The sequence below is a fragment of the Oryctolagus cuniculus genome, chromosome 13, assembly GCF_964237555.1.
Source record: "Oryctolagus cuniculus chromosome 13, mOryCun1.1, whole genome shotgun sequence".
NCBI classification, from domain to species: Eukaryota; Metazoa; Chordata; class Mammalia; order Lagomorpha; family Leporidae; genus Oryctolagus; species Oryctolagus cuniculus.
The window spans coordinates 18,092,776-18,116,494 of record NC_091444.1 but is presented as its reverse complement, the minus strand read 5'-3'; the positions used below and the strand labels follow the sequence as shown (position 1 = coordinate 18,116,494).

Sequence of the window (23,719 nt, the reverse complement as noted above, 5' to 3'; positions counted from 1 at the left end):
AGCCACAACCCTGAGGCTCTGGATGGCTGGGCTTGTGTGAGGGTCACCAGGGTCCAAGGCAAGGCTGAGGGGCCACCCCAGCAGGTTCTGCCCATGCCCAGGGCACTTCTGCAGGCTGGGGAGCAGGGGGTAAGTATGCCAGCTCCTAGGCTGTGAGAGGACGGACTGGCAGCCATTTCTGTCTGGATCAGGGCAGGGGCTGGGTTGGTGGTTGCAGAGCAGTGAGTATGCATGACTGGAGCGGGGAAGACCCTTCCCAAAGCTGGCCCAAGGCCCTTCTGCTGAAGATGGAGTGGCTGAGAGAGCAGCAGAGATCTGCCAGGGCCGCAAGCCCATGCATCTGGTCAGCAGATATGGACTGGCGTCTTCCTGTGCTGAGCCCTGCGTCAGACACTTGGAACTCAAGAGTGAAAACGACACACTAAGAGGTGGAAGGTGAGCCACTAAGTCATAAAATAGGACGTCAGGTTACGGTGAGGGGGAAATGAAGTAGGAAATGCAGGGTGCTGGGGAGAGGTTAGAGCGATCGGGAAGGACCCCGCTGGAGGTGATATTTGAGCAGAGTCACGAAGGAGGTGAGGAAGGAAACCACGTGACACTTGGGGAGTGAACCTTCCAGAAAAGGGCGAGCCTGTGCAAAGGTCCTGAGGCAGGAGCATACATCGAGTGCTCAAGGGGGCCATTTCTGCAAGGAGTGGATTGAGAAAGCGTGAGCCCAGAGAGGGAGCAGATCCACGTCACTGAGGCCTGCAGGCCAGGGGAGAACTTTGGCTTTGTTCTGGGGTAAGACCAGGAAACACTGGAGGGTTCTGAACAGAAGAGTCACATGACCTGATCTGCACTTCGAGAGTCACTGTAGGGAGGGTGTTTAGCCTGGTGGTTAAGAGCCGGTTAGGTCGCCCACATCCCTCATCAGAGTGCCTGGGTTTGAGACTCGATCCTGTCTCCAGCTTCCTGCTAGTGCAGACCTTGGGAAGCAGCAGATGGTGGCTCAAGTAATTGGGCTTCCACCACCCACGTGGGAGACCTGGGCTGAGTTTCTGGCTCCTGGCTTCATCCCGGCCCAGGCCCAGCTGTTGCTAGGTAGTGAACCAGCAGATGGGAATCCCCTGTCTCTCTCCCTGCCTCCAAATAAAAATTAACACGTACACTTTTGAAAAGGAGAGAAAACAAGGTCACTTTGGTTCTTGTGCTGAAGACAGTGGGGTGACAAGAATGACAGCAGTGTGGTCACTGCAGTCACGCGGGTGAGTGCTGGTGGCTTGGACCCGCACGTGGCAGAGGAGGGGTGAGAAACACTCAGTTTTAAGATCTTTGGAAGAGGGAGCCACTGGTGCTTCTGACAGCTCGGATGGGGATGAGAGAGAAAGATCTGTTTGGGGGCAGCTCCGAAGTCTGGGCCTGAGCGAGTGCAGGGGTGAAGACACCATGGTTGGGATGGGGCAGGGGGAGGTCTGGGGTGCAGGCTGGATGTCTGGGAAAGACCCATGTGAGCCCGTGAAGCAGGCTTTTGGATCTGTAAGTCTGGAGTTCAAGAGACAGGTGTGGGCTGGAGCCCTCAGCAAATACAGGGCAGGAACGCCGTGAGCCCAGACGGGCACAGAGGGAAGGAGTGAAAACGGAAGGTGAGTCTTGGGGCACATGAGGTCAGGGTGACGAGGTCAGACACGCTGAGGACAGCGCCTCAGTGCCAAGTTCAAAGGAACCGAGGACTCCTGGTCCTGGACTTGTTAGCCTTGATGATGGCAGGGCTGTGTTGCTGTTGTTCACAAATGTTTCCTCATGCCTATCGCGGTGCCCTGGCACCTGCTAGAAGCTCCAGAAGTATTTACGGAACGAGCCACTGTTGATTCCTACCAGCTCCTCCTCCCTACAGGCACGCAGGGCCAGCCCTGGACTTCGCGTTCTCTCCAGGGCATCTGCAAGGAGCCTCTGGCCCTGCTCGCCGTGCCCCGACCTCCCTCCTCTTGCCACTCCAGATCAGCTGGCCAGGGAGCCTGTGGGAGCGGGGGAGGGGGCAGTTCAGAGGGGGCATTTACCCCTCACTGCCAGCATGGGAGGAGGGGCGGTGGCGACAGGAGCCGTGACCTTGGCTCCTGCCAACGCCAGGGCGATGGGAAAGGGGATGTGCTGGGAAGAACTATTAATAACTCGTCACGGTCACAGAACGCAAGACAAACTCATTGGACAGCTCAATGCTCTGCCTGTTCAAAGTCATTAGTGGTTCTGCGGGGGAAGCCAGAAAGAAAAGTTTTATATGGAACAATAAATTCCTCTATAAGCCACAAAACCCCACAAATTTGCAGCTAATAAGCCCACGAATGTAAGATGATTAGGAACTGGAGAGGGAAAAGTTCCTTGATCCTTAGCCTCAAGAGGCAGTGTGGTGTGATGGGCTGACGTGGGGCCAAGGCAGACAAACCTGGCTGGAATTAGCTGGGCGACCTGGGGCGGGTCATGCTCTCTGCCTCGGTTTCTCCATCTGTGACAGGAGAGGCCTTGTGCTCCTCAGTAAGAGCTCGGGGGGAATAAACGTGATGGGAGGTAAGACAGCCTTTGGGGACAAACACTCCCAATCCCTTAATTGCAGGGAATATTATAAGCCCAGGGACTGGCGAGCCTGTTCAGAGATTCAGCTAGACCTCTGCTGCCATAGGGGGCCAGTGGGTGGCTCGAGGGGGTTGGCTGGTGGGCCCCACAGCGGTCGGTCCCAGTCCTGACCCCTGGAAGCTGTCAATGTGACCTTTTCGGCAAAGGGGACCTTTGCAGAAGGCAGTGAAGGCTCTGGAGATGACAGCACCTGGATGAATAGGGTGAGCCCTCCATCCACCAACAAGGGTGTCTTGGGAGGAGCCCCGGGGAAGAGACCCAGAGAGGGGGCCAGGAGAAGGCAGAGGCACAGGCTGGGGCGACGGGTCCGCAGGAAGGGGTGCCAAGGACACCAGCAGCCAGGGGACAGTTTACGCCGAAACCTTGCGGAAGGAACCACCCCTGCCCACACCCTGATTCAGACTTCTGACCCTGGGGCTTGCTGCTTATTCTCTCAGCCACCAAGTGCGTGGTAGTGTGTTCCAGCAGGCGTGCCCCCGGCTGTGAAACGGCACCTCTGGGTGATGCTCTCCCCATCGCCTTTAGACACATCCCATCCAGCCGGAAGTGGGAGAACAGGGAAGAGAAAGCCAGCATAGCCCAAGCTCCTAACAGCCTTCAGAGACCACAGGAGATTATCTCACTTAGTGGGAGAACTTGCAACCATCCTCTGCTTTGTAAAATCTCACAGAGACTGCATGAGTTTATCTCACTTAACGTGAGAACATGCAACCAGGATCCCTGGAGGAACCTCAGTGGGAATCCATGTGGTTTTTGGTCCAGGAGCGAGATGACACGTTCAGGACCAAGTCGCGGCAGTTTGGAGGGAAGCCTGTGGCAGTGGTGTGGCAGTGACCTTCCAGCCACGGCTGCCGTGGAGGTGAAGTGCCCAGCAGAAGCAGGCCACCAGGGCGCTGGCCGCCGAATGCAGGGTGCAGTCCTGTACTAGAAGGCAGAGTTCTGGAGTCGCCCCCAGAGCCCTGCCGTGCTGGCCCTGCTTTAGGGAGGCAGCCAGGGCCGCGAGGCTTCTGCTGTTGCTCAGGCCGCAGGCCCTCCTCCAAAGGGAAACGTCCAGCAGCGTGGGGGTCCGGTAGGGCCTGATGTCTCTGACGAGGTTGTATCGAGGCCCAGGACCATCGCCCAGGCCACAGGGGGGAGGCTCTGTTGCCCCCAGTCTCGCCTGGGTGCTGGCTGTGATGCCCACTGACAGTTCCCAGTCCCAGGGAGTAGGCCATGGGGCTGCAGGACATTTTCTGTTTGTTCACAAAGACTGTATTGTCAAACCTAGCTGGGAACCCCAGGCCCTTAGCTGGACCAGCCCCCCATGTCCTCCTGCACCCATTGCCAACTGTGACCTCGAGGCCTGGGCACCTGGCCCCAGGTCCCGAGATCTCCTGGAGGAACCCTCGCAGGCCAGTCTTCACTCCTTGCCCTTAGCTCTCAACCTACCCAAGGAAGTCCTGGCAATCATCAGATTGGGAGGGAGCCGGTGCAACAGGAACCAGCACATATGGAGAGAGAGGAGCGGCTTCGGCGGCTGCCCACTGCCTCCGAACTGCAGAAACTCGGCCTCTCGCCCTGCACCTGTGGATTCGGTCTGATTCCACTTGGTAGGCAGGGGCGAGGCCATCCAGATCTGATTGTGAATTTCCCACGCGGTGGGTCACGCTCATTAGGGGCGCAGAGAGGAATTGCAGATGCAGGACAGGACACGTTCTGTCTGCCCAGGGCTGGAGTTTCTTGGCGAGGTCTAGAGTGATGACGACTACATCAGAAGAAATGTCCCAGGACCCTCCTTCCTGGGAGGTCGGCTTCCTGCGAGCACAGCAAGGTTTGTGCCTGGGGGCCCGCGTGGAGTCAGCGGCACAGAGGGCGGAGCAGCGTCCAGCCTCTGGGCCTTGCCCACACCACTTGGGTTGGCCGTGCTCTTTCAGAGCAGAAGAGCTTGTGTGTCTCTCTCACGCCTCACCTTTGAGGCAGCCCATTGCCTGGATGCAGAGACTGAGGCTCCCGACCTGTTCAGGCTGCCCTGCTTTGCACAGAGCTGGGCTGCAACACAGGCAGCCCGGCCTCCGGAGAGAGGGCACACACAGAGGACCTGTGTTGCTACAGGTGTGTGTGCAGGGGCAGCCCTGCCCTGTGCAGGGGGCTGGCAGGCGGGGGGTGGAGTGAGCCCCCGGGAGGGCTTGGCGTGTGCACAGTCAGGGTGCCTGTGTGACGGCACATGCAGGGGCCCGCACCCGGCCCCTCCTCCCCAGGTGGTAGGGCTGGGGGCCGCTCTCCCTCCGAAGCATCGGCAGGGGAGCCAAGCCGCAGCCTGGGCTGCGGGGTTTGATCTTCCCTCTGCCGCCGGAGATGAGAGAGGTGTAAGTGGTAGAGATTTACGGGGCCTGAGGGAGAAACACCCTTGCAGTGAGAGGCTCACATGAAAGCGCCAGCGTAATAGCGAAGGCTGCGGAGTGTGCCAATTATGCAACAATTAACAGGTTAGACTATCGTGGGCTCTTTCTCCCTTTCTTCTCCCGGCCACTCCTCCCCCTCCACAGCTGGTTTCCGCCGCAGGCTCCCCAGCAAACGCTCTGGGGACGAGAGGATCAAGAACATGCTTTCTCCCCCTTTTAATCGGAGATCAAAAGTTGGAAGAAGGACTTCGCCCTCGAGGGTGGAGAAGAAAGGGGTGCTGTTGAAATGGAGGCCTGCACAGGAGGCGGCGGGGAGGGGAAAGGAGCCTGAGCTCGCCGGGCTCTGTGAGGACTTCACACCTGTCCCCTCCCCTAATCCACGTGGCGGCCGGGGAGCCCAGCACTGTCTGCAGTGCTGTGCTGCAGATCAGAACACCGAGACTCGAGACACAGGGACCCAAGGCCAGCCAGCAGACAGGACTGCACCCCAGGCACTCTGATGCCAAGGGCTTTGCCACCAAGCCATTCTGCCTCAACAGTGGGACGTGGGGGGGGCATTTCCTAGTCTCTGAGCCTTGGCTTACCCATCTGTAAAATGGGTACAAGCCCTGGGCTTTGGGTGATGGAGCCAAGCCCCCCCCCTCCCCGAAATGAAAGGTACAGCGGGTGCTCAGCGGCTGGACTGCTCTGTAAGTCAGCCAGCACCAGCTGAGCCAAATGCCCTGTGCAGCATCCAGCGGCTAATTGAGAAAGAATTAGGCAGCGCGCCCCAGAAGTGAAGAAACAGCTGCTCGCCGGCTTTTGAGAGGTGCCAACCCACACCCGGCGTCCGCACCCCCTCCCCACCTGATTTCCCAGCAGAGTAACAGCCCCCACTCCGGGTCTGCTGGCCTGGACACCCGCCACCTGCCCTGCTGGGGCACGCACTGCCCCGAAGCTCATGTCGCCTGGGGGTGGGGGGAGAAGGCTGCCATGGGTCCTAAGCTTTCCCTTCAGCACATGCTGGGCTCACACAGGGCACCAGCCTGGGAGGGCTTCATGTCTGTGTTCGTGGTAACACCCCCTGGATCTGCCCTGTCCCTACCTGGGGAGCAACTCTGGCAGTCCACGCCACCTCCCTGGACAGAGAGCTGTCACAGGCAGCTGCCTGTGACAGCTACAGTGAGGGGTGCAGGGCCCAGGTCACACACAGTGGCTGCAGAGGTTCCAGCCTCCCTGAGTCCAGGCTGGCGCACGTTGCCCCACACCCCACTCCTCTGCACTCACTCAGCTGCAGGGCCCAGAGGGTGGCACAGCAGGGCCTGGCTCTGCCATTCCTCCTGCTTCAGGGTGAACCCACACAAACAGCCATGCCCCTGCATCTCCCACAAACCAGGAGGGAGGGCCTCTGGTCTCAGCGGCCCCACTCCCCACACCACCACAACTCCCTCCCGGGATAGACTTTGCCAAATGGTTCCCCGCGCCGGGCTCCCAGGCCACAGCTCGTCTCTGGCGTTTGCCTCTGCTGCTCTGGATGTTTGAAAAGCCTTCCCTTCAGCAGCCAGGCTCTGCGACACGGGGAGGTGGGCATGGGAAGTGCCTACGCATGAGAGGGAGCTGGGGTGCCGAGAGGAACCACGAGCATCCATCCCTCTGACTCCATGAGCTGCGCCTGGCCTCAGCGGCTCAGGCTTCATGAGCTGGACTCTTTCTCTCCCCAACACCCCCACCCCACCCTCACCAGGTGGCCGTGCAGCCTGCCGTCTCATGGGAGCGAAGGGACCCCAGCTGGTGAGGCCAGCCGCGTTTACAGAACCTGGCCAGCTGTTTGCTCATCGGGGGCTGCCCAGCCACTTGGCTGCAGGGCTGGCAGAGCTCCGCGGCCATGGCTGGGTGCATTCTGGTGCAGTCTGACCTTAGCCGGATTCCAGGATGATGATGTGTGAATAATACGGCGTTTTAAGAGTCAACAGCTTGGGCGCTATTTATAGCTGGGCTGGAGTGCTGAATGGGCCATCTCCCCATTAATCATTAGCTACTTAGATGCGTTGGCAACCAGCGCCGGCATCAGTCCACAGTATCAGCCTCCCTCTGTCAGCAGCCACCCTTAAAGATGTCAAAACTGCCATGGAGTCAGCCCAGCCCCACACGGCGCCTTCCAGGTCCAGGCTTCATAGCCTGATTCCTCCAGCATCCCCTCGCCCTTCCCCGGCCTGTCTGAAACTGTCACCACTTTGGTGGGCTCTGCTGGCAGGGGTCCTGGGTGCCCACTCCTTGGGACGCCCTCAACTGCCAGAGGGCGCACTTGGCCCACCTGAAGGAGGAAGGTGCATTCCAGAGACAGTGTCAGGGCAGGGCCTGTTGGGGACAAGCCTGGGGCCAAGTCCCAGCACCCCTGTCCAGCTAGCCCTTCCCTCTGCCCGTGCCCCCACCCGGGGCTCCAGAGCGTGACCACGACGGCACCAGCACTCACAGAGTCTCCAGATTGTGCAGCCCCTCGAAGCTGTGGGTCCCCAGATGCTGGATGCGGTTGTTGTGCAGGTGCCTGTGTGGGAGGGAAAGACGCGTCACACTGGGCGCCCACAGCACCGGGGCCCCAGGGAGGCAGAGCACAGGGCGGCAGGGCAGGGAAGTGGAGGCAGAGGTGTGGACAGAATGACCGACTGCTGAAGCTGCAGTTGCCAGAGCTGGATTGACCCAAAGCTGTGCCACTTGGCTGTCCTATGGAAGGAAGGGGAGAGGAGAGCCAGGGGCTAGGGCTAGCGCAAGATCTGCAGCACGTAGGAGAGAGGCCCGAGGTCAGAGGGACTCCTGTCTGAGGCTTCTCCTAGGACCCAGCCTGCCTGACTCAGTAGCCAGACATACTTACGGGAGCCAAGAGCAAACCGCTCCAGACAACATACAATTAGAGGCTGGGCTTTCTGTTACAATCGGAGAGAGCTGCAGGCAAACTCAGGGAACAGGGAGACTGGTGAGGCTTCACAGGGGTGGTGGTCCCCAGCAGGGTCTGGAAGGACGGGCGAACTGAACGAGCATCGGGAAGGGCGCGCCGGGCACAGGTAACTGTGCTGGCGGGGGGCGGGGGGCGGGGGCTGGTGTGTCTGTGGAGGGCTTGGCCAAGCAGGGATGGGTTGGGGAGAGGAGGAGGTCAGCTTGGGAGAGATTTTCAAGACAGACAGGTGCAAAGAAGGGACAGAATTTCCTTCTCTCTGTGCCTGCTGAGCCAACATAGCAAAAACCGGACCCTCACGCCCAGCCCAGACATCACAAGAAGCAGAGCACGGGGCCCAGGGGCATGGAGCTCCTCCTCAGGCCCCTCCTCCAGAAACTGACAGGCGAGAATCCTCCTGAAACCCCCGAAATCTGAAGTGGTTTGGGTCTCATCCTTTTCCCTCCCTGCTAACAGCTTCCCAGAAGAACAGGGGAGAGGGAGGGTGAACTCCTCACTGAGAGATGCTCAAAGGCACCCATGGGTGGACGTGCACTCACACACTGCACACGGCTGGGGCAGAGAGAGAGACTGGGAGGGCTGACTGGGCCCCGCCTCAGAGCACCCGCCCCGGCCTTCACCATCCCCTCAAGTATAGAAAAGCCGTGGGGCCTGACTGACCCACGGGGCTTTGTCCACAAACCGTGGCTGCGGGGAGAATGACCAGGGCCCAGAGAGATGCAGCCCAGAGCGCACGGAAGCTCACCAAGCACAAGCCTGAAAGGAGAAAATCACAGGGCAACTGGGGAGACACACAACCTGCAGCCAAGGCAGAGTGGGGAGGACACAAAAGGCCAGCCGAGCCCACGCCCCAGAGCAAACAGATTGAGGGGGGAACAGAAAGCACTGGGTCACAATTACCTCCCACTGCAGGACAGCCCTGAGAACAAGCTGCCCAAGGAAAAATGTTTAAGTGAAAGGAAAACATGGTAGGTTAAGGAAATATATTGAGTCCACAACTACAGTACGTTAATAATTATCAATACATTTGAAACAGAAAAACTGCAGACACTGTGGATGGGATTGGTGTCAGAGAGGACGCCTCTGACGAGGATGGCGAACACAGCAGAATAGACCAAAGGGATCAAAACCATCAGAAACTCATCAGCGTGGAAGACACAGAGGTGATTCAACACACGGCGACTGACGTCTCCGAGAGACAGAATCCAAAAACGAGGTTGGAGGAGTACTCAAAGACACGATCCAGAGAAATTCTCTAAGACGAAGAAAGGACAGCATCCAAGGCTCAAAGCATGCATGTTTTTAGGAAAACTGGACGCAGAATATTCTATGCCATTAAAGTTCAAGAATTTGAAAACATCTTCAGGAGTGGGAGTAGGGGGGAAGGTCAGGCCTGCAAGACACCGGCCGGACCTAAAGGCAACATCAGGCAGGCCTCAGGCAACCCAGGAGGAGGGGCCGGGAGTCCTGCGGTCCTGGGGTGGAGAGCTCTCACCAGCCTTCCCCGCCCTGCCCCAGCTGCCCCATCAGACTCCAGCAGGGGACGCACAGCCTCAGCCTCCTGTGTCCTCTCCCCAAGCGGCTCTCGCTGCCCCGTCCCCGTCCCCTTCACGCCAGCGCCCCAGCTGTCAGCACCCAGCAGCCTGTGCTCCGTGGGCGCCCGTGCCTCCGTTCTCGCCTCCCGTCAGGCCCAGTGCTCCTGCTCTGCCTCCCGGGCCTCCCTGCAGCTCATCCCGTGGCCACCACACAGCTCCCCAGCTTCCTCTCCCTTTCCCAGGTCGTGTTTTGCTAGAAGCTGCTCTCCTCCCTCACGAGCTGGAGGCAGGAAAGGGACAGAGGGGCGATGTTTCCGGCCTCTCCCCGCACCCAGGAAGCAGGTGGCTGCGGCTTGCTGTCCTGGCCTCACGCTCAGGGCCCCCATTGTTTCTCCATCTATAGCACGCCTGACTTTCAGGCCAATTCCCTGGCTGGCTCCCAACCACACCTTGAAGTCATCCATGACTCCCTTTCTTCCTGGTCTTTCATCCTCTGAAAACCTCCAGCTCGCATCAATCCTTTCTTCAAAACACCCCTCGCGGTCACGCCTGCCGCCACCTCCCTGGACTGGCTGCTGATTGACACACAAAAGCCTCCAAGCTCCCCCGTTCCCGTCCGTCCTGCAAACTCACCTTCCAAAGACACCCTCATTTAGGGCTTCAAAAAACCTTCAGATCCCCTCCCCCACTGGCCAATAACAGCCAAACTCCTTGGGCTCCCGCTGCGAGTTCCCAAACTCCCCTGCCAGCTTCTGGGCCATGCCTGCTCCAGCCCAGCCACCCAGCCACACGCAGCCCACACCACGGGCTCTGCCCCCACCTTCCCTGACCCCTGCTCGGAATGCTTCCCGGCCCCTGCTCCTCTCACTCTGCCACCATTCAGGCCCGGAGCCCACCTCCTCCACACAGCCTCCCTCTGTCACCTACGCTCGCCCCGCTGCACACCACCCCACGCTGCAGGCACTGTGCGTCCTATGCTCTGGGCTCCGCTGCACCGTGCCTTATCTTCCCCATGTGAATCTGGCTATGGCAGCTGGACTGGAAGCTCCTGGTAGCAGCAGCTGTAGCCCACCCTCCCTGCACTCTGCAGTGCCTGCAGCTGCACCGGGGGGCTGGACCCCACTGTGAAGTTCTCGTTTGTCCAGGGGTCATGTCCTTCACAGCACCTGGCCTTGTCCCTTCCTGATGTCACAGGGCTACCTCCACAGCAGGAAGCAGCCTGCTGTAAATTCCCACTGACTCCCAGGAGGGAGGGTGTGGCCAGCCGTGCAGCCCAGCGTGGCCCTCAGGACATCCATCGTGGGTCTCTACTCTCCCGGGACAGAATTAGACACACTGGTGGCTGTCTTGTCACCCCTCAGGAGGAACTAAGCTGCAAGGGTGGGGGAGGCGCTGTTGCCACTGACAGAGTCACCACCACAGGTGTTCCTGCAATTAGTGTGTAACCCAAAGCCATCACACGTGACCTCCAAGCCCTTGCTAATTACCCTCTGAACTTACCAATCATTCAGAGCAATTAGCTGCGAGCTAATTTGCACTCTGAAGTGCCCAGTAGGAAGGCAGAGTTAGCCCCAGTCTCCAATTCCTGCCAGGGATGCTATCTCCCCAGTAATTTCGCTGACGGGGCTCTGCTGTCTCATTACTAGGGATAGCTCCTCGGGCCTAGGAAATAATAGGGATTTATCCTGCCCCTGTGCCGACCCATATGACTGCACCACATAACGTAAAACTGATTTAGGCCACTCTGGGCTGACCTTCCAGTTCACATGGAGTAGTTAGCATATTGGCACAATGAGAAAATAATAGCCCAATTCCTGTCTTCTAATTACAGTACCCTGGCTTTTTAGTGAACCTCGAGAGTATTTTTGGAGGTCTCACATCATTGTGCCTCAGGATAACCCCACACCATCCACAGGGGATGGTCATCCTCCTTCTTTTACAAAGGGGAAACTGAGACCAGAAGGTTTGGCAACATGCACAGAAGAGCAAAGCCAGCCAGGCTTCCAAGCCACTCGAGCAAACATGCAGCCCCGGCCCCAAAAGGACCCAGCTGGGGCCGGGGGCCCAGGCAGCACTCACAGCACCACAAGGCTGGTGAGGTTCTGGAAGGCGTAGTCGGGGATGTGGCTGATGCGGTTGAGGGCCAGGGTCATGGCCTGCAGGGCAGGAAGGTTGTTGAGGGCCCTGACAGGGATCTCGGTGAGTGCATTGTCGTCCAGCCAGAGGTGGCGGAGGGAGGACAGCCCCTCAAAGCTCCTCTCCGGGACCACAGAGATGAGGTTGGCATCTAGGCGCCTGGGGGAAGAGAGGAGGGAGAGGGTCAATCCAGGGCAGGATGAAGGCCAGGCTCTGGGGCTGGGCAGGGCCAGCCAGGCCCCCAGTGGAGCTGCTGGGCATGGCTGGAACTAGAGCTGTGACTTGGGCCCTGCTTACCCTGTGTTCTACCCCTCAGGATCCCTCCATTCCAACCTGCAGTGCTTGATGCTCTGTGCCATGCATTTCTGTTCGGGACTCCGGTGCTTCCTCCCAGACCCAGGGCTGAGCCCACCGGTCATTTGCAAACACCCAGTACTCTCCCCCTCCCACCCATAACCCCAGGCTTCCAAATCTATTTCTGTTCTGAGTACGATGTCATTCTTGCCAACCCTACCCACCAGAAGGCCTCACACGGAGATGTTCCCAGCATTGGCAGAAGGAAATCTCCTCCCTCCGGACCTAACCAAAGAAAGGAACCTCCCCAAACAGGTAAGCCGCCCCCTGTCACCTGCCCCTAGCAGCTCCTGTTCCTCGTCCCCATGAGGAACCAGCCATTTGGTCCTGGGGCTTCTTGCTCGGTTGATGACCCACGTGGAGTCCCATGGTGGGAGCGATTGATTTGCTACTTCTCCACACAGGTGTGAGGTCTAGAAGACCTTGGCAGCCCAGCAAAACAAGGCGCCTGCCCATCTTCGCTTTCAGAGGTGCCCAGGCCATGATCTCCTTGGCTGCTCTGCTGCTGTGTCTGCCTGCCGGCCTGCAACCCATCATCCTTCCCAGCAGGCCTCTTGGGGCCGGGACAGGCTAGCCCACAACCACAGTCTATCCCTGGACTTCACTGTCTTCAATGGGGCTCAGCGTTGAGCTCTGGGTCTCCCACACAGGCACATGTACCCAAGCCATGGAGACCCCAGTCCTCATGCACATAGGCCCAAAGCCCCAAAATGTGAAACCCATAGGAGCATGGCCGTGACCGGGGGGGGGGGGGGTGACTGCCACACATCCCCGGCACCCCTGCGCGTCCACCTCTTCCACTTCATCTCACCAATGTCCTCTCTGCCCAACGTCTCAGGCACCCATGAGAGAAGTGCCCTGGCTCTCGGTGAGGCGTCAGGTGGATAGGCAGACATGACAGCAAACTGGCCAGGACACCCCCAGAACCTGCACTTAGGAACGATCTCCCACCCACGTGCAGCCAGACCCTAGGGGACACAAACCCTTCAGGGAGTGTCCTGTGCTGGTAGGGCAGACCCAGCCCTGGGCCTCTGATGGCGGCCTCGTCCCCTTGACGGCCAGACTTGGACATGCAGACTCCTCAGCAACTCCCTGGGGTGCTGCAGACGACGTGGGGTGGGACCTGAGACTCTGGAAAGACAGCCCAGGAGTCTCTAGGTCCACACAGGCTGGGAACCAGGTCCCACTGAGGCCCAAAGAGGATGGTGCTCCTACAGAAAGCCCTGGCCACAGTTCTGCCCAGAGCCCCACCACAGAGACACCAGCTACCGAGAAAATGGCACCCCTGGCTCGCAGTCCAGGGGGAAAGCCAGACTGAAAGTCTCCGTGAGCACAGCACCCGGCCTGGGTTTCTGAGGCTACCTCACATGTCCCCTTCAGTCTCTGTTCCTAATGTGTGGTGTGCGGATCTCCAGCCCCAGCCTCGCCTGGAGCATGCTAGAGATGGCAGAACCTTGGGCCCCACCCCAGACTCAGTGACTTGTTCACGGCGCAGTCCTGGTTTAACCCGGGCCTTCCAGCTACTGTACTTAATGCCCTGGGGTCGGCTGACAAGAGCAGAAGACTGAAGGGGGAGGCAGGAGACCCCTTCCTCCACGCTCAGTACTCGGATGGTCCTGGGAGACCTTGATCTGGGATCTGATCACCAATTATTCCCAAAGATGAGGACTCCCCCTCAGGCTCCCAGATGTGCCAGAGCAGAGTGGGCACCGTGTTCAGCTCTGACTTCCCAGCACCAGGCCTAACTCACAGATGTTACTCCCCAAGGGCTGCTGAGTAAGTGGGTGACCACATGCCCTCCCTTGGGCCAAACCAAGCACACAGTCAGCAGGGGGAGACAGGGACAGCCCTCTCCCCAGCAGCTGTCTCAATGGTGGCTTTCCCACCTCCACATCCACTTCCATTATGGTGAAGGCTCTCACTCACATCTCTCTCCCCATCCACAGACACCCAGCGCCTTCTCCGAACCCGGGACAGCACCTCAGTGCCAGCTCCCCCACACTCCTAAGCCCGAGTCCCAGGCAGGGTCACAAGTGCTTTTGGCCTCGTTAGAGGAGGTACCATTTGGACAAGAGGAGGAGAGGGTGGTCTGGTGGATCTGGATCTTGCTATGTGGAGCTGCCCCCCTCATTTTAATGGGTAAATTAACAATGGGGGAACCTGACTGCCCCGAGGGGTCAGTGCCTCCTTCACTGAAGCTCTGGGCTGGGAGCACCCCTCCAGTGACAACCATGACACCAATAACAATCACCGTTCCCATTCGTGGAACCCTCAGCATGAGCCATGTCCTGCGTCAGGTGCAGGTGTATGGTCCGCACCCTCTCAGCAAGGCCACAGGGCACCTTCCAGGGAGAACAAGCCACGCAGGGGCACACAGCTAACGAACTGCAGAGCTGGGATTCTAACCCACGCCCCTGACCCTGAAATGCATGTGTCTCAGCACGGTGTGACACTGTCCACATGCATGAGGGAGATGAGAAGCTGCTCACCTGTCAGCCAGGATGGAGGTGGTGACTGCGGTCGGCCCCCACAGGGCTGCAATGGGAAGGTGGGGGCCAGGGGTGGAGCAAGGGCAGAGCAGTCTTTTACTCTGAGCTCTGGGGCATTTGGAAGTTGTCTCTTCCATGTGTGCGCCTCTGTGTGAGTACACGCATGTGCATCTTCACACATGGGACATACAATCCTGCAGCCATCTGCTGCATTTTGTAACACACATGGGAAAGGGCTACTTCTACCTGGCTGGGCCACGCGTGGCGCTGGCTCAGGCCGGGCCTTCCTTTCTCAGCTTCTTAGGGAAGGCTGGACTGGACGGAGCTCCAGGCCTCTTTGTGCACTGACAGACCCCACTGCCCTGCATGGCCAGTGACGAGCTGGGCATGAGCGTGGCATGGCAGAGTGGACCCAGGGCAGTTCCCTGCAGCCCTGGGGACAGGGACATGTCCCAGGGAACAGTCAAGCAAGCTGGGCAGTGAAGAAGGTGGGACATGGACCCAGGGCAGCATTGCCGGATATAATGAGTACATGACACACGGCTGCCCATTTAAACCTGAACTTCAGACAAATAATATAGTTACTTTTAGCGTAAATGTGTGGCATGCACTATCTGAGACAATTACCAGGAAATCCGAGTAGCAGATCAATGAGAAGTAACGTGTAGGACAAATAGGCCCCATGCAGGGCTCCGGGTGTATGCCCCAACTCCGATCCAGGGCTGCCCACTGGAAGCAGTGTGGGCGTGGCCGTCACACAGAGCCAGCCATGGGGCCCCCCTTGAACCTTGGGCACTGGTTTCTTCACAGCTCGTGACCTGCCCACCCCGGGACCGTGCTGGGGTTAAAAGCACAACTCAGAGCCAGTGACCCCCTCCTCAGCCTCCTCCTCTCCAACCGGGAGGCATTCCAGAGGGCCCCGGGACCCACAGAGGAGCTGGCCACGATCATAGGTCCTCCTGGTGGTTTTGGCCATGAAGACAAACACCCCCTTGGAGGGGGACACCCCATAGAGTCCAGGGAGGAGTGCAGGAGGCAGCAGCAGCTTCTGTTTTCCCTCTCCAAACCTCCAAACCTCTCTGACTCAGTCGCCAAGGATCGCATTGTAGCCATGGAGTAGTCTCTCCCCACCGGCCCCGGTAGGATAGGGCACACTCCGAACCTTGCATTAGGTTCAGGTTCCCCGGGGCCCTCAGCCCCCTGGGTAAGTGGGCCCTGGGCTCCCCTGCTGCCTGGGGTGGGGGTGGCGAGGGTGCCTGTGAGCAGCTGGCAGAAGCCGCCATGTGGACTTCAACAGCTTTGGGAGCAGCTCCCTGTTCGCAGGTGGGAGAGCCGGTCCTGAGCATGCTGGCTTGGCAGGCAGAAGAGAGCAATTACACCAATTAAGCTCTGGAATAAAATCAACAACCCCAACAGCTCTGCTCTTTCTCCCACGTGGGCCTGGCCCCTCCAGGGATTTCTGATCCTAATTCTTACCTGCGGTGATGGGGCAGATTAGCAGGGACCTCCTGGGCCAGCTGGGGCTTGCTCTGGCTCCGGGAACTGGCCTAAGCTCTCTAGGGCCAAAGAGCTCTTTATACCCATGCCCAGGGCCCAGGCTGAGGCGGGGGAGGGGGGCGTGCCAGCAAGGCAGGCGAGCGAGTGGCCTGGTCATGGAACACCCCAGGGAGCTGGGGCCAGAGGGTGCCAGTCCCACTTGACCGAGACAAGTACCCAGCAAGAAGCCCAGGGGCACTCTCGTCAACTCCGAGCCTGAAGGAGCTGACCAGCCTTGCTCATCTTAAGTGAGGAGCCTGGTGTCCAGAGAGACCAGAGAGGGAAGCCCAAAGCACGCGGCAGGGCTGAGACTCAAGCCGGGGGCTTCCTCCCACCTGCTGGCCTGGCTTCCCCACAGTGAGGGGAGGGCAGAGACACATGTGTGGTTCAAGCACCGCTGTGGGAAGCATGTTTCCACTTGGAAACCAGAGGCCTTCACAGCCCCCACGGGACTAGCCCCACCCCACAGGCCCTTGTGAGAACCTCAGAGCCCCACACTGCATGACACAGGAGGGCACAGGGCTTTTAAGAGACAGAGGTTCTTGGGTGCAGAGGGAGACTGAAAACCAGAAGTAATGAAGGCAGGTGGGGATGCCACAGGGCTGGGGGCCCTCCAGGGGGGTGATGGAGCCCCAGGGTTCCTCCCATGAAGCAGTCCCCTCATCCAGCAATCCTCGGACCCGGGGTGTCCCTTTCCCTCACCAGCCTGCCAGTGTGTGCAGAGTGAGAAGGGGGGCAAGGCCCAGGTTCTGATGCTGCAAGGTCAGAGGGGGAGCCCCCTGCCTGCTTTCTTCCACTGACCAAACAGGCCTCTGGTGCTGGGGTGCTGCTCTGCCTGACTCCTGCCCCAGTCTGGCTGCCTCCCCGTCTCCTCAAAGCTGCCCACCGCTCAGACCCTCCAGAGTGGGACAGGCTCCGTCCTTCACCCCCCAGTGCAAAACAAGCACACAAAGTCTCTGCCCGAAAATTATAGAGTGTCAAGATGGCAGCAGAGCCCTGAGCCATGGCACTGGGCAACTGCACAGGTGGTCTGCTCCCAAGCTACACAGCCCAAGTTGTGGCCAGGCCTTCTCCCATTCTTCCGTCACTGGAAGGCGGAAGCGGGGTGGGGAGACTCCTGGGGCAAGGACTGTTCCTTTGCTCCTGAGGATTGACAGTGATTGACATCCCTTCAACCCCCAGCCCTGCACAGCCTAGACACAGAGTAGGCGTTCAGCAGGACGTGGATGGAAAAGCGGGGATGGGATCTTAGGCTTTGGCGGAGGTGCAGAGTGGGGCACAGACGGGGAAGATTCTAAAAGCTAAACTAAACTGAGCAGCCACACTGGGAACAGGCATTCTGAGGGGAAGCTATTCCATGTGGGAGCTGTCGATCGCCCAGAAGGACTCACAGCCATGCCCTCAGCCTGCCAGGGAGAGCAAGTGTGCCAGCAGGGAGCAGGCTGGCACCTGCAGAGCAGCAAGCCGGTGCCCCCAGGCCTTCCCCAGGCAGCAGGGCCCTGGCCTCCGTACCTGTCCCCACCCCCAGGGCCAGGTGCCAGCCTCTGAGTTGAGGGCCACAGTGCTCCAAGGGGGTGCCTACAGCGTGCTCTGGCCCTGCTCGGCACCCACAGACTCTGCTCCCCTTTGTCATCCCCCAGCCCCCTGTGGAGAGATCAGAGCTTGCCTTTCAGGAGAGAGGTCTTGGTGGTTTCCTGAGGGCCCCCCCAAAGCCTCTACCACCCTGTGAATCCAGCCCGCAACCACCAGGCTGTCAATGGGATGAAAGGCGACAAACTGTCACTGTGCACCCATGGCGATGTCGGCTTCCTGCTTGGCTCTGGAGTCCAAGCTCAGCACACAACTCCTCTGCAGAGAAGCTCCTAGACTATTGCCTTTATCACGCAACGAGACTATAGCAAAGCCTCAGTGGACACTCATCAAGCACCAGCTAAGTGCAGGCGTGCTCAGTGTCTCATGAATGTTCCCGCCTTTCCCCTCCACCCTGGCCCCGCGGACTCCCATCTTGTCTGCTGAACACAAGGCCCAGGGCGGTGAGGCCACTGGTCTGACTTCAAGGCCTGCAGTTTTAGACTCACAGCTGCACACACTTTTGTCAGGAGCTGTGATCCACTCTTTGTGCCTGTGGGGAACGCCAGGGAGGCTTCACCGCCCAAGTGACATGTGAGCTGGCTCCCAAGGTAGAAGCAGCTTTATGAAGGGTCACCAGGAGAAAGAGTGTGAGGGAAGCCCCAGAGGCAGGAGGGGCAGCTTGGAAGGGTGTGAGAAGGGGCTGCCGTGGAGCCGCCAGCGTGGGGAGAAGGACGGGGCACATCCACACGTTAGACTGCAACTGCACGCAGGAAGATCACGTGGAGAGTGGCTGGGGCAGGGCGACCGTGGGGAAGCTGCCTCGAGTGTGTGAGTCAGAACCAGGGCCTTGGAGTAATGCTCCAGGGGGACAGCGCCCAGGAGGGAGGAGAGGGACAGACAGGCAAGGGAAGAGGCACCAAGGAAAGGCCTGTTTTTCAAGACTGTCAGGCCAGGCACCCCTCCTGTACCTCACCCCCTCCCCAGCACAGAACAGAGGGCAGAGCCCCACAGAGCTGCCCAGGGTTTGGGGTCTGGGGTTGCCCTACCACCCCTGATGCCGGCTCACAGGGCCTCCACCCTTCCCTTGGCCAACACCTCTTATTCCTATCCTGGGGTGATCTCGGCTGGTGGAGAGGAGACAAGCTGGTGTCTTTTTTAAAAATAAAATCGGGGACAGAATTACAGAAAGAGACAAACAGAGAGACAGATATCTTTGATTTTCTGGCTCACTCCCCAAATGACCACAATGACCAGGGCTGGGCCAGGCTGAAGCCAGATGCCTGGAACTCCATCCGGGTCTCTCATGTGGGCAGCAGGGGCCCAAGTCGGCGCTTTTCCAGGCACAACAGCTGGACTGGAAGTGGAGCAACCGGGTGTGAATCTGCATTTATATGGGAAGCCAGGGCTGCAGGTGGATGCTTAAGCTCTGTCCACAACACTGACCCTGACAGGTGTCCTTTGAACCAGGGCTCTTCACTGTGAAGTGGCCCCACTCGGCTCAGGCTTATTGGTCAGGTTTCTCCTTATTAAGACTTGAGCATCAGAGCTTGTCCAGAGAAGCCCTTAAAACTGAGCTCAGGAGAGCAGTTCCAAAGTTGTCCTTATTGGGTGACTACTTGGGGCTGCAACCATAAAAGGAGCTCGCCAGTGCCTTCCCGGGGAGTGGTAACCCAGCCTAGAACCCACGTAACGGGACCCTAGGCTCAGTTGCAGGGAGTTCCCCTCCAAGCACCGCCCTGTTCCAAGCTGACACCTATAAGGGGTCTTCAAAGAGTTCATGGGAACTGCATTAGGAAAGAGCACTCACGGACTTCCAAATCTTTGGTACCAAAATAGGCTCATCTTTCAATGCCACTTTTTTTTTTTTTTTTAACAGGCAGAGTGGACAGTGAGAGAGAGAGACAGAGAGAGAGAGAGAAAGGTCTTCCTTTTTGCCGTTGGTTCACCCTCCAATGGCCGCCGCGGCCGGTGCGCTGTGGCCAGTGCACCGCGCTGATCCGATGGCAGGAGCCAGGTGCTTCTCCTGGTCTCCCATGGGGTGCAGGGCCCAAGGACTTGGGCCATCTTCCACTGCACTCCCTGGCCACAGCAGAGAGCTGGCCTGGAAGAGGAGCAACCAGGACAGAATCCAGCGCCCCGACCGGGACTAGAACCTGGTGTGCCGGCGCCGCTAGGGGGAGGATTAGCCTATTGAGCCGCAGCGCCAGCCCCAATGCCACTTTCCATGAAGCCTTTGAACTATCCTGATACGTAGTCTGAGCAGCTATGGGAGCCCCAGACCCACCACTTCTACAACGTGGGTGCCTCTGGTCTAAGTCACCGTCCAGCAGAGATTTCTGCCAGCTCTGTGTCATCCAGCCTGGTAGCCAGTAGGCACATGTGCCTGTGGCTCGTCTTGCAGAGGAAGTGAATTCTTATTTCATTTTGGCTGACACATGTGGCTAGTGTCTAGGGTAGTGGACAGCTCTGAGAAATTAGCCAGGTCCCAGGCAGGACATCAGGGACACAGATGAATGACACCTGCCCCGGAGGAGTTCCTCGCATAGCAATGATGAGCAGATGACCAACAGTGTATGCATATGTGTGGTGCATGAGTGTCTGTGTGTGCTGTGCATCAAGAGTTAAGGGAACAAACCACAAGTGTGGGTCCCTCGGCCAGGGACAGCAGGACAGGCTTCTCAGAAGAGGTGATGCTTGTGCTGAGCCTTCCTGGGGAATTACTGCATTTCCAGCGAGTGGACAAGGGGAGGGAGCGGCCTCTGGCCGAGAACAGGGTGTGCACAGGTGCCACCCACAGCACTCAACGCAGGAGCAGAAACAACTAACCGGGTGTACTGTGAGTAGAACACACTGTGTGGGGCTGAGACCGGGGGTTTGGGCAAGATGGAAAAGGCATCTGGGAAGAGAATGTCCTGAGCCCTGGAGGCGTGGCTTAGCTGAACCTTAACTGATGGGCACTGGGAAGTCTAGCTGGGGGAAGGTTACCAAGGGTCGTGCACCTGCTCATACAAAGAGCCAGGGGACTTCAGACAAGCTCCTTTCCTCCCTCTGGGCTCCATTTCTTTACCTGAATGAGAGGTTTTCTAAAAGTTCATGGGAAATGAACATTATGAAAAAAGTTCACAAACAGGGCCAGCACTGTGGCGTAGCTGGTAAAGCCACTGCCTGCAATACCAGCATCACATATGGGTGATGGTTTGTGTCCCGGCTGCTCTACTTTCAATCCAGTTCCCTGCTAATGGCCTGGGATAGCAGTGGAGACAGCCCAAGTCCCTGGACCCCTGCACCCATGTGGGAAACTTAGATGAAGCTCTCTGCTCCTGGCTTTGGCCTGGCCCAGCCCTGACCATTGCAGCCATTTGGGAGAGTGACAAGGACAGGAATTGGTGCTCCCATGGGATACCACTGTCACAGACCACAGTTTTATCTACTATACTCTAACACTGGCCCTGAAAGTATTCCTTTTTTAGAGTCTAGCAGTTGCCTACTAGTTTTGTTTTTATGTCTTGCCAGGGACTAGCACAGTGGCACAGCAGGTTGAACTGCCACCTGGAACACTGACATCCCATATCAGAGCCCCAGTTCAAGTCCTGACTCCTCCATTTTCTATCCAGTCACTTGCTAATGCACTTGAAAGGCAGTGGAAGATGGCCCAAGTACTTTGGTCCCTGTCACCCATCTGAGAGACCTGGATGGAGTTCCTGACTCCTGGCTTTGGAGTGGACCAACCCAGGCTATTGTGGCCATTTGGGGAATGAACCAGTGGGTGGAAGATCTCTCTCTCTCTCTCTCTCTCTCTCTCTCTCTCTCTCTCTCTCTCTCTCTCTCCCTTCCTTTCAAATAAATATATCTTCAAATAACCTGGCAAGTGTCATTGGGTAACTTCTTAATGGAGAACAGCCTTTTGAGAGAAGCTTCTGGAAATGAGACAGACTTGGAGAACATGGAACTTTGGCCAGAGAGATTGAGACTGGAGGGACGATGGTCAAGATGGAGGAAAGGCCAAGGCCCACTGTGGACCTCAAACAACTTTACCCATGGCCACTTCATTGCCTTTCTCCCCCGGAGACTGGAGGAGCCAGACAGTACAGACTGCGTGTCCTCTCCCCAGAGGCTGCCCACTGCGGGTGTTCTGTCTGTGTCAGTGCTGATCCAGCTCTGGGTGCTGCCAGCACTTCTCAGAGGGCTGCTTGCTGAGACACAGATGGCCGTGGCCATTGCAGAAGTGAGAGCAGAAAGGGACCTCCATCCAATCAGGAAGGAAAGAGGGGCCCCGAGCGGTGAGTGGCCTGTCCAGGGTCACAGAGAGAAGAGAGGGCAGAGCTAAAGAAGGCCAGTGGCTCTGGGTCTGTGTCCTTGGGGTCCCTTTTGTCCTGCCTGATTCCTTCAGGGTGGGGGGCGTATGTCACCCCTGACCCACAGTCAGCACCATCAGCAAGGGTCTCAGCTGGGGTCCTGGGAAGGAGCTGGGCTCCAAGAGCCTCTCCTTGCAGCTGTTGACACTTGGGTCCCAGCCATGCCTCTCCACACCCAGGACCCATGGCCGGGCCCTCACAGAGGCATACACATGCCCTGCAGAGTCTACAGACGGAAACTTAGGGAGCTAGCACCTGAGCCCCGGAGGAGTGAGGATAGGTCCTCTTGGGGGTAGGGAATGTGGAGAGCCCCCGGGAGCTTGGTGTGAGAAGGCAAGCTCCCTGCAGGAGGCAGGGGTGAGAAGGTACAAGGTGTCTGGAGTGAACCTCTTCGTTCCCTCCTGAGGGTAGCTTGGGGCTGGGGAGGACTCTCCCTTCCCACACCCTACACAGAGCTGGGGATGACTCTCCCTCCCACACCCCACACAGAGCTGGGGATGACTCTCCCTCCCACACCCTACACAGAGCTGGGGATGACTCTCCCTCCCACACCCTACACAGAGCTGGGGATGACTCTCTCCTCCCACACCCTACATAGAGCTGGGGACGACTCTCCCTCCCACACCCTACACAGAGCTGGGGATGACTCTCCCTCCCACACCCTACACAGAGCTGGGGATGACTCTCCCCTCCCACACCCTACACAGAGCTGGGGATGACTCTCCTTCCCACACCCCCCACAGAGCTGGGGATGACTCTCCCCTCCCATACCCCACACAGAGCTGGGGATGACTCTCCCTCCCACACCCCACACAGAGCTGGGGATGACTCTCCCTCCCACACCCTACACAGAGCTGGGGATGACTCTCCCTCCCACACCCTACACAGAGCTGGGGATGACTCTCCCTCCCACACCCTACACAGAGCTGGGGATGACTCTCCCCTCCCACACCCCACACAGAGCTGTGGATGACTCTCCCCTCCCACACCCCACACAGAGCTGGGGATGACTCTCCCCTCCCACACCCTACACAGAGCTGGGGATGACTCTCCCTCCCACACCCTACACAGAGCTGGGGATGACTCTCTCCTCCCACACCCTACACAGAGCTGGGGATGACTCTCCCTCCCACACCCTACACAGAGCTGGGGATGACTCTCCCCTCCCACACCCTACACAGAGCTGGGGATGACTCTCCCTCCCACACCCTACATAGAGCTGGGGATGACTCTCCCTCCCACACCCTACACAGAGCTGGGGATGACTCTCCCTCCCACACCCTACACAGAGCTGGGGATGACTCTCCCTCCCACACCCTACACAGAGCTGGGGATGACTCTCCTTCCCACACCCCCCACAGAGCTGGGGATGACTCTCCCTCCCACACCCTACACAGAGCTGGGGATGACTCTCCCTCCCACACCCCCCACAGAGCTGGGGATGACTCTCCCTCCCACACCCTACACAGAGCTGGGGATGACTCTCCCTCCCACACCCTACACAGAGCTGGGGATGACTCTCCCTCCCACACCCCACACAGAGCTGGGGATGACTCTCCCTCCCACACCCCACACAGAGCTGGGGATGACTCTCCCTCCCACACCCCACACAGAGCTGGGGATGACTCTCCCCGCCCACACCCTACACAGAGCTGGGGATGACTCTCCCTCCCACACCCTACACAGAGCTGGGGATGACTCTCCCCTCCCACACCCTACACAGAGCTGGGGATGACTCTCCTTCCCACACCCCACACAGAGCTGGGGATGACTCTCCCTCCCACACCCTACACAGAGCTGGGGATGACTCTCCCTCCCACAC

General features: G+C 58.7%; 1 protein-coding gene across 6 annotated transcripts in view; it reads right to left on the bottom strand.

The window, feature by feature from the left end:
• LGR6 (leucine rich repeat containing G protein-coupled receptor 6) overlaps nucleotides 1-23,719 on the bottom strand; it is a 124,040-nt gene that overhangs the window by 37,023 nt on the left and 63,298 nt on the right. For 4 of the 6 annotated variants that reach the window (XM_008268585.4, XM_017347858.3, XM_008268586.4 and 1 more), the window contains 2 exons: nucleotides 11,535-11,750; nucleotides 7,444-7,515 (listed from right to left, as the gene is read on the bottom strand). The exons of 1 other annotated variant lie outside the window; for it this stretch is intronic. In XM_008268585.4, the coding sequence (XP_008266807.4) occupies nucleotides 7,444-7,515; nucleotides 11,535-11,750 (288 nt within the window). The remainder of the gene's footprint in view (nucleotides 1-7,443; nucleotides 7,516-11,534; nucleotides 11,751-23,719) is intronic. One more of the 6 variants, XM_008268587.4, reaches the window with a different exon arrangement.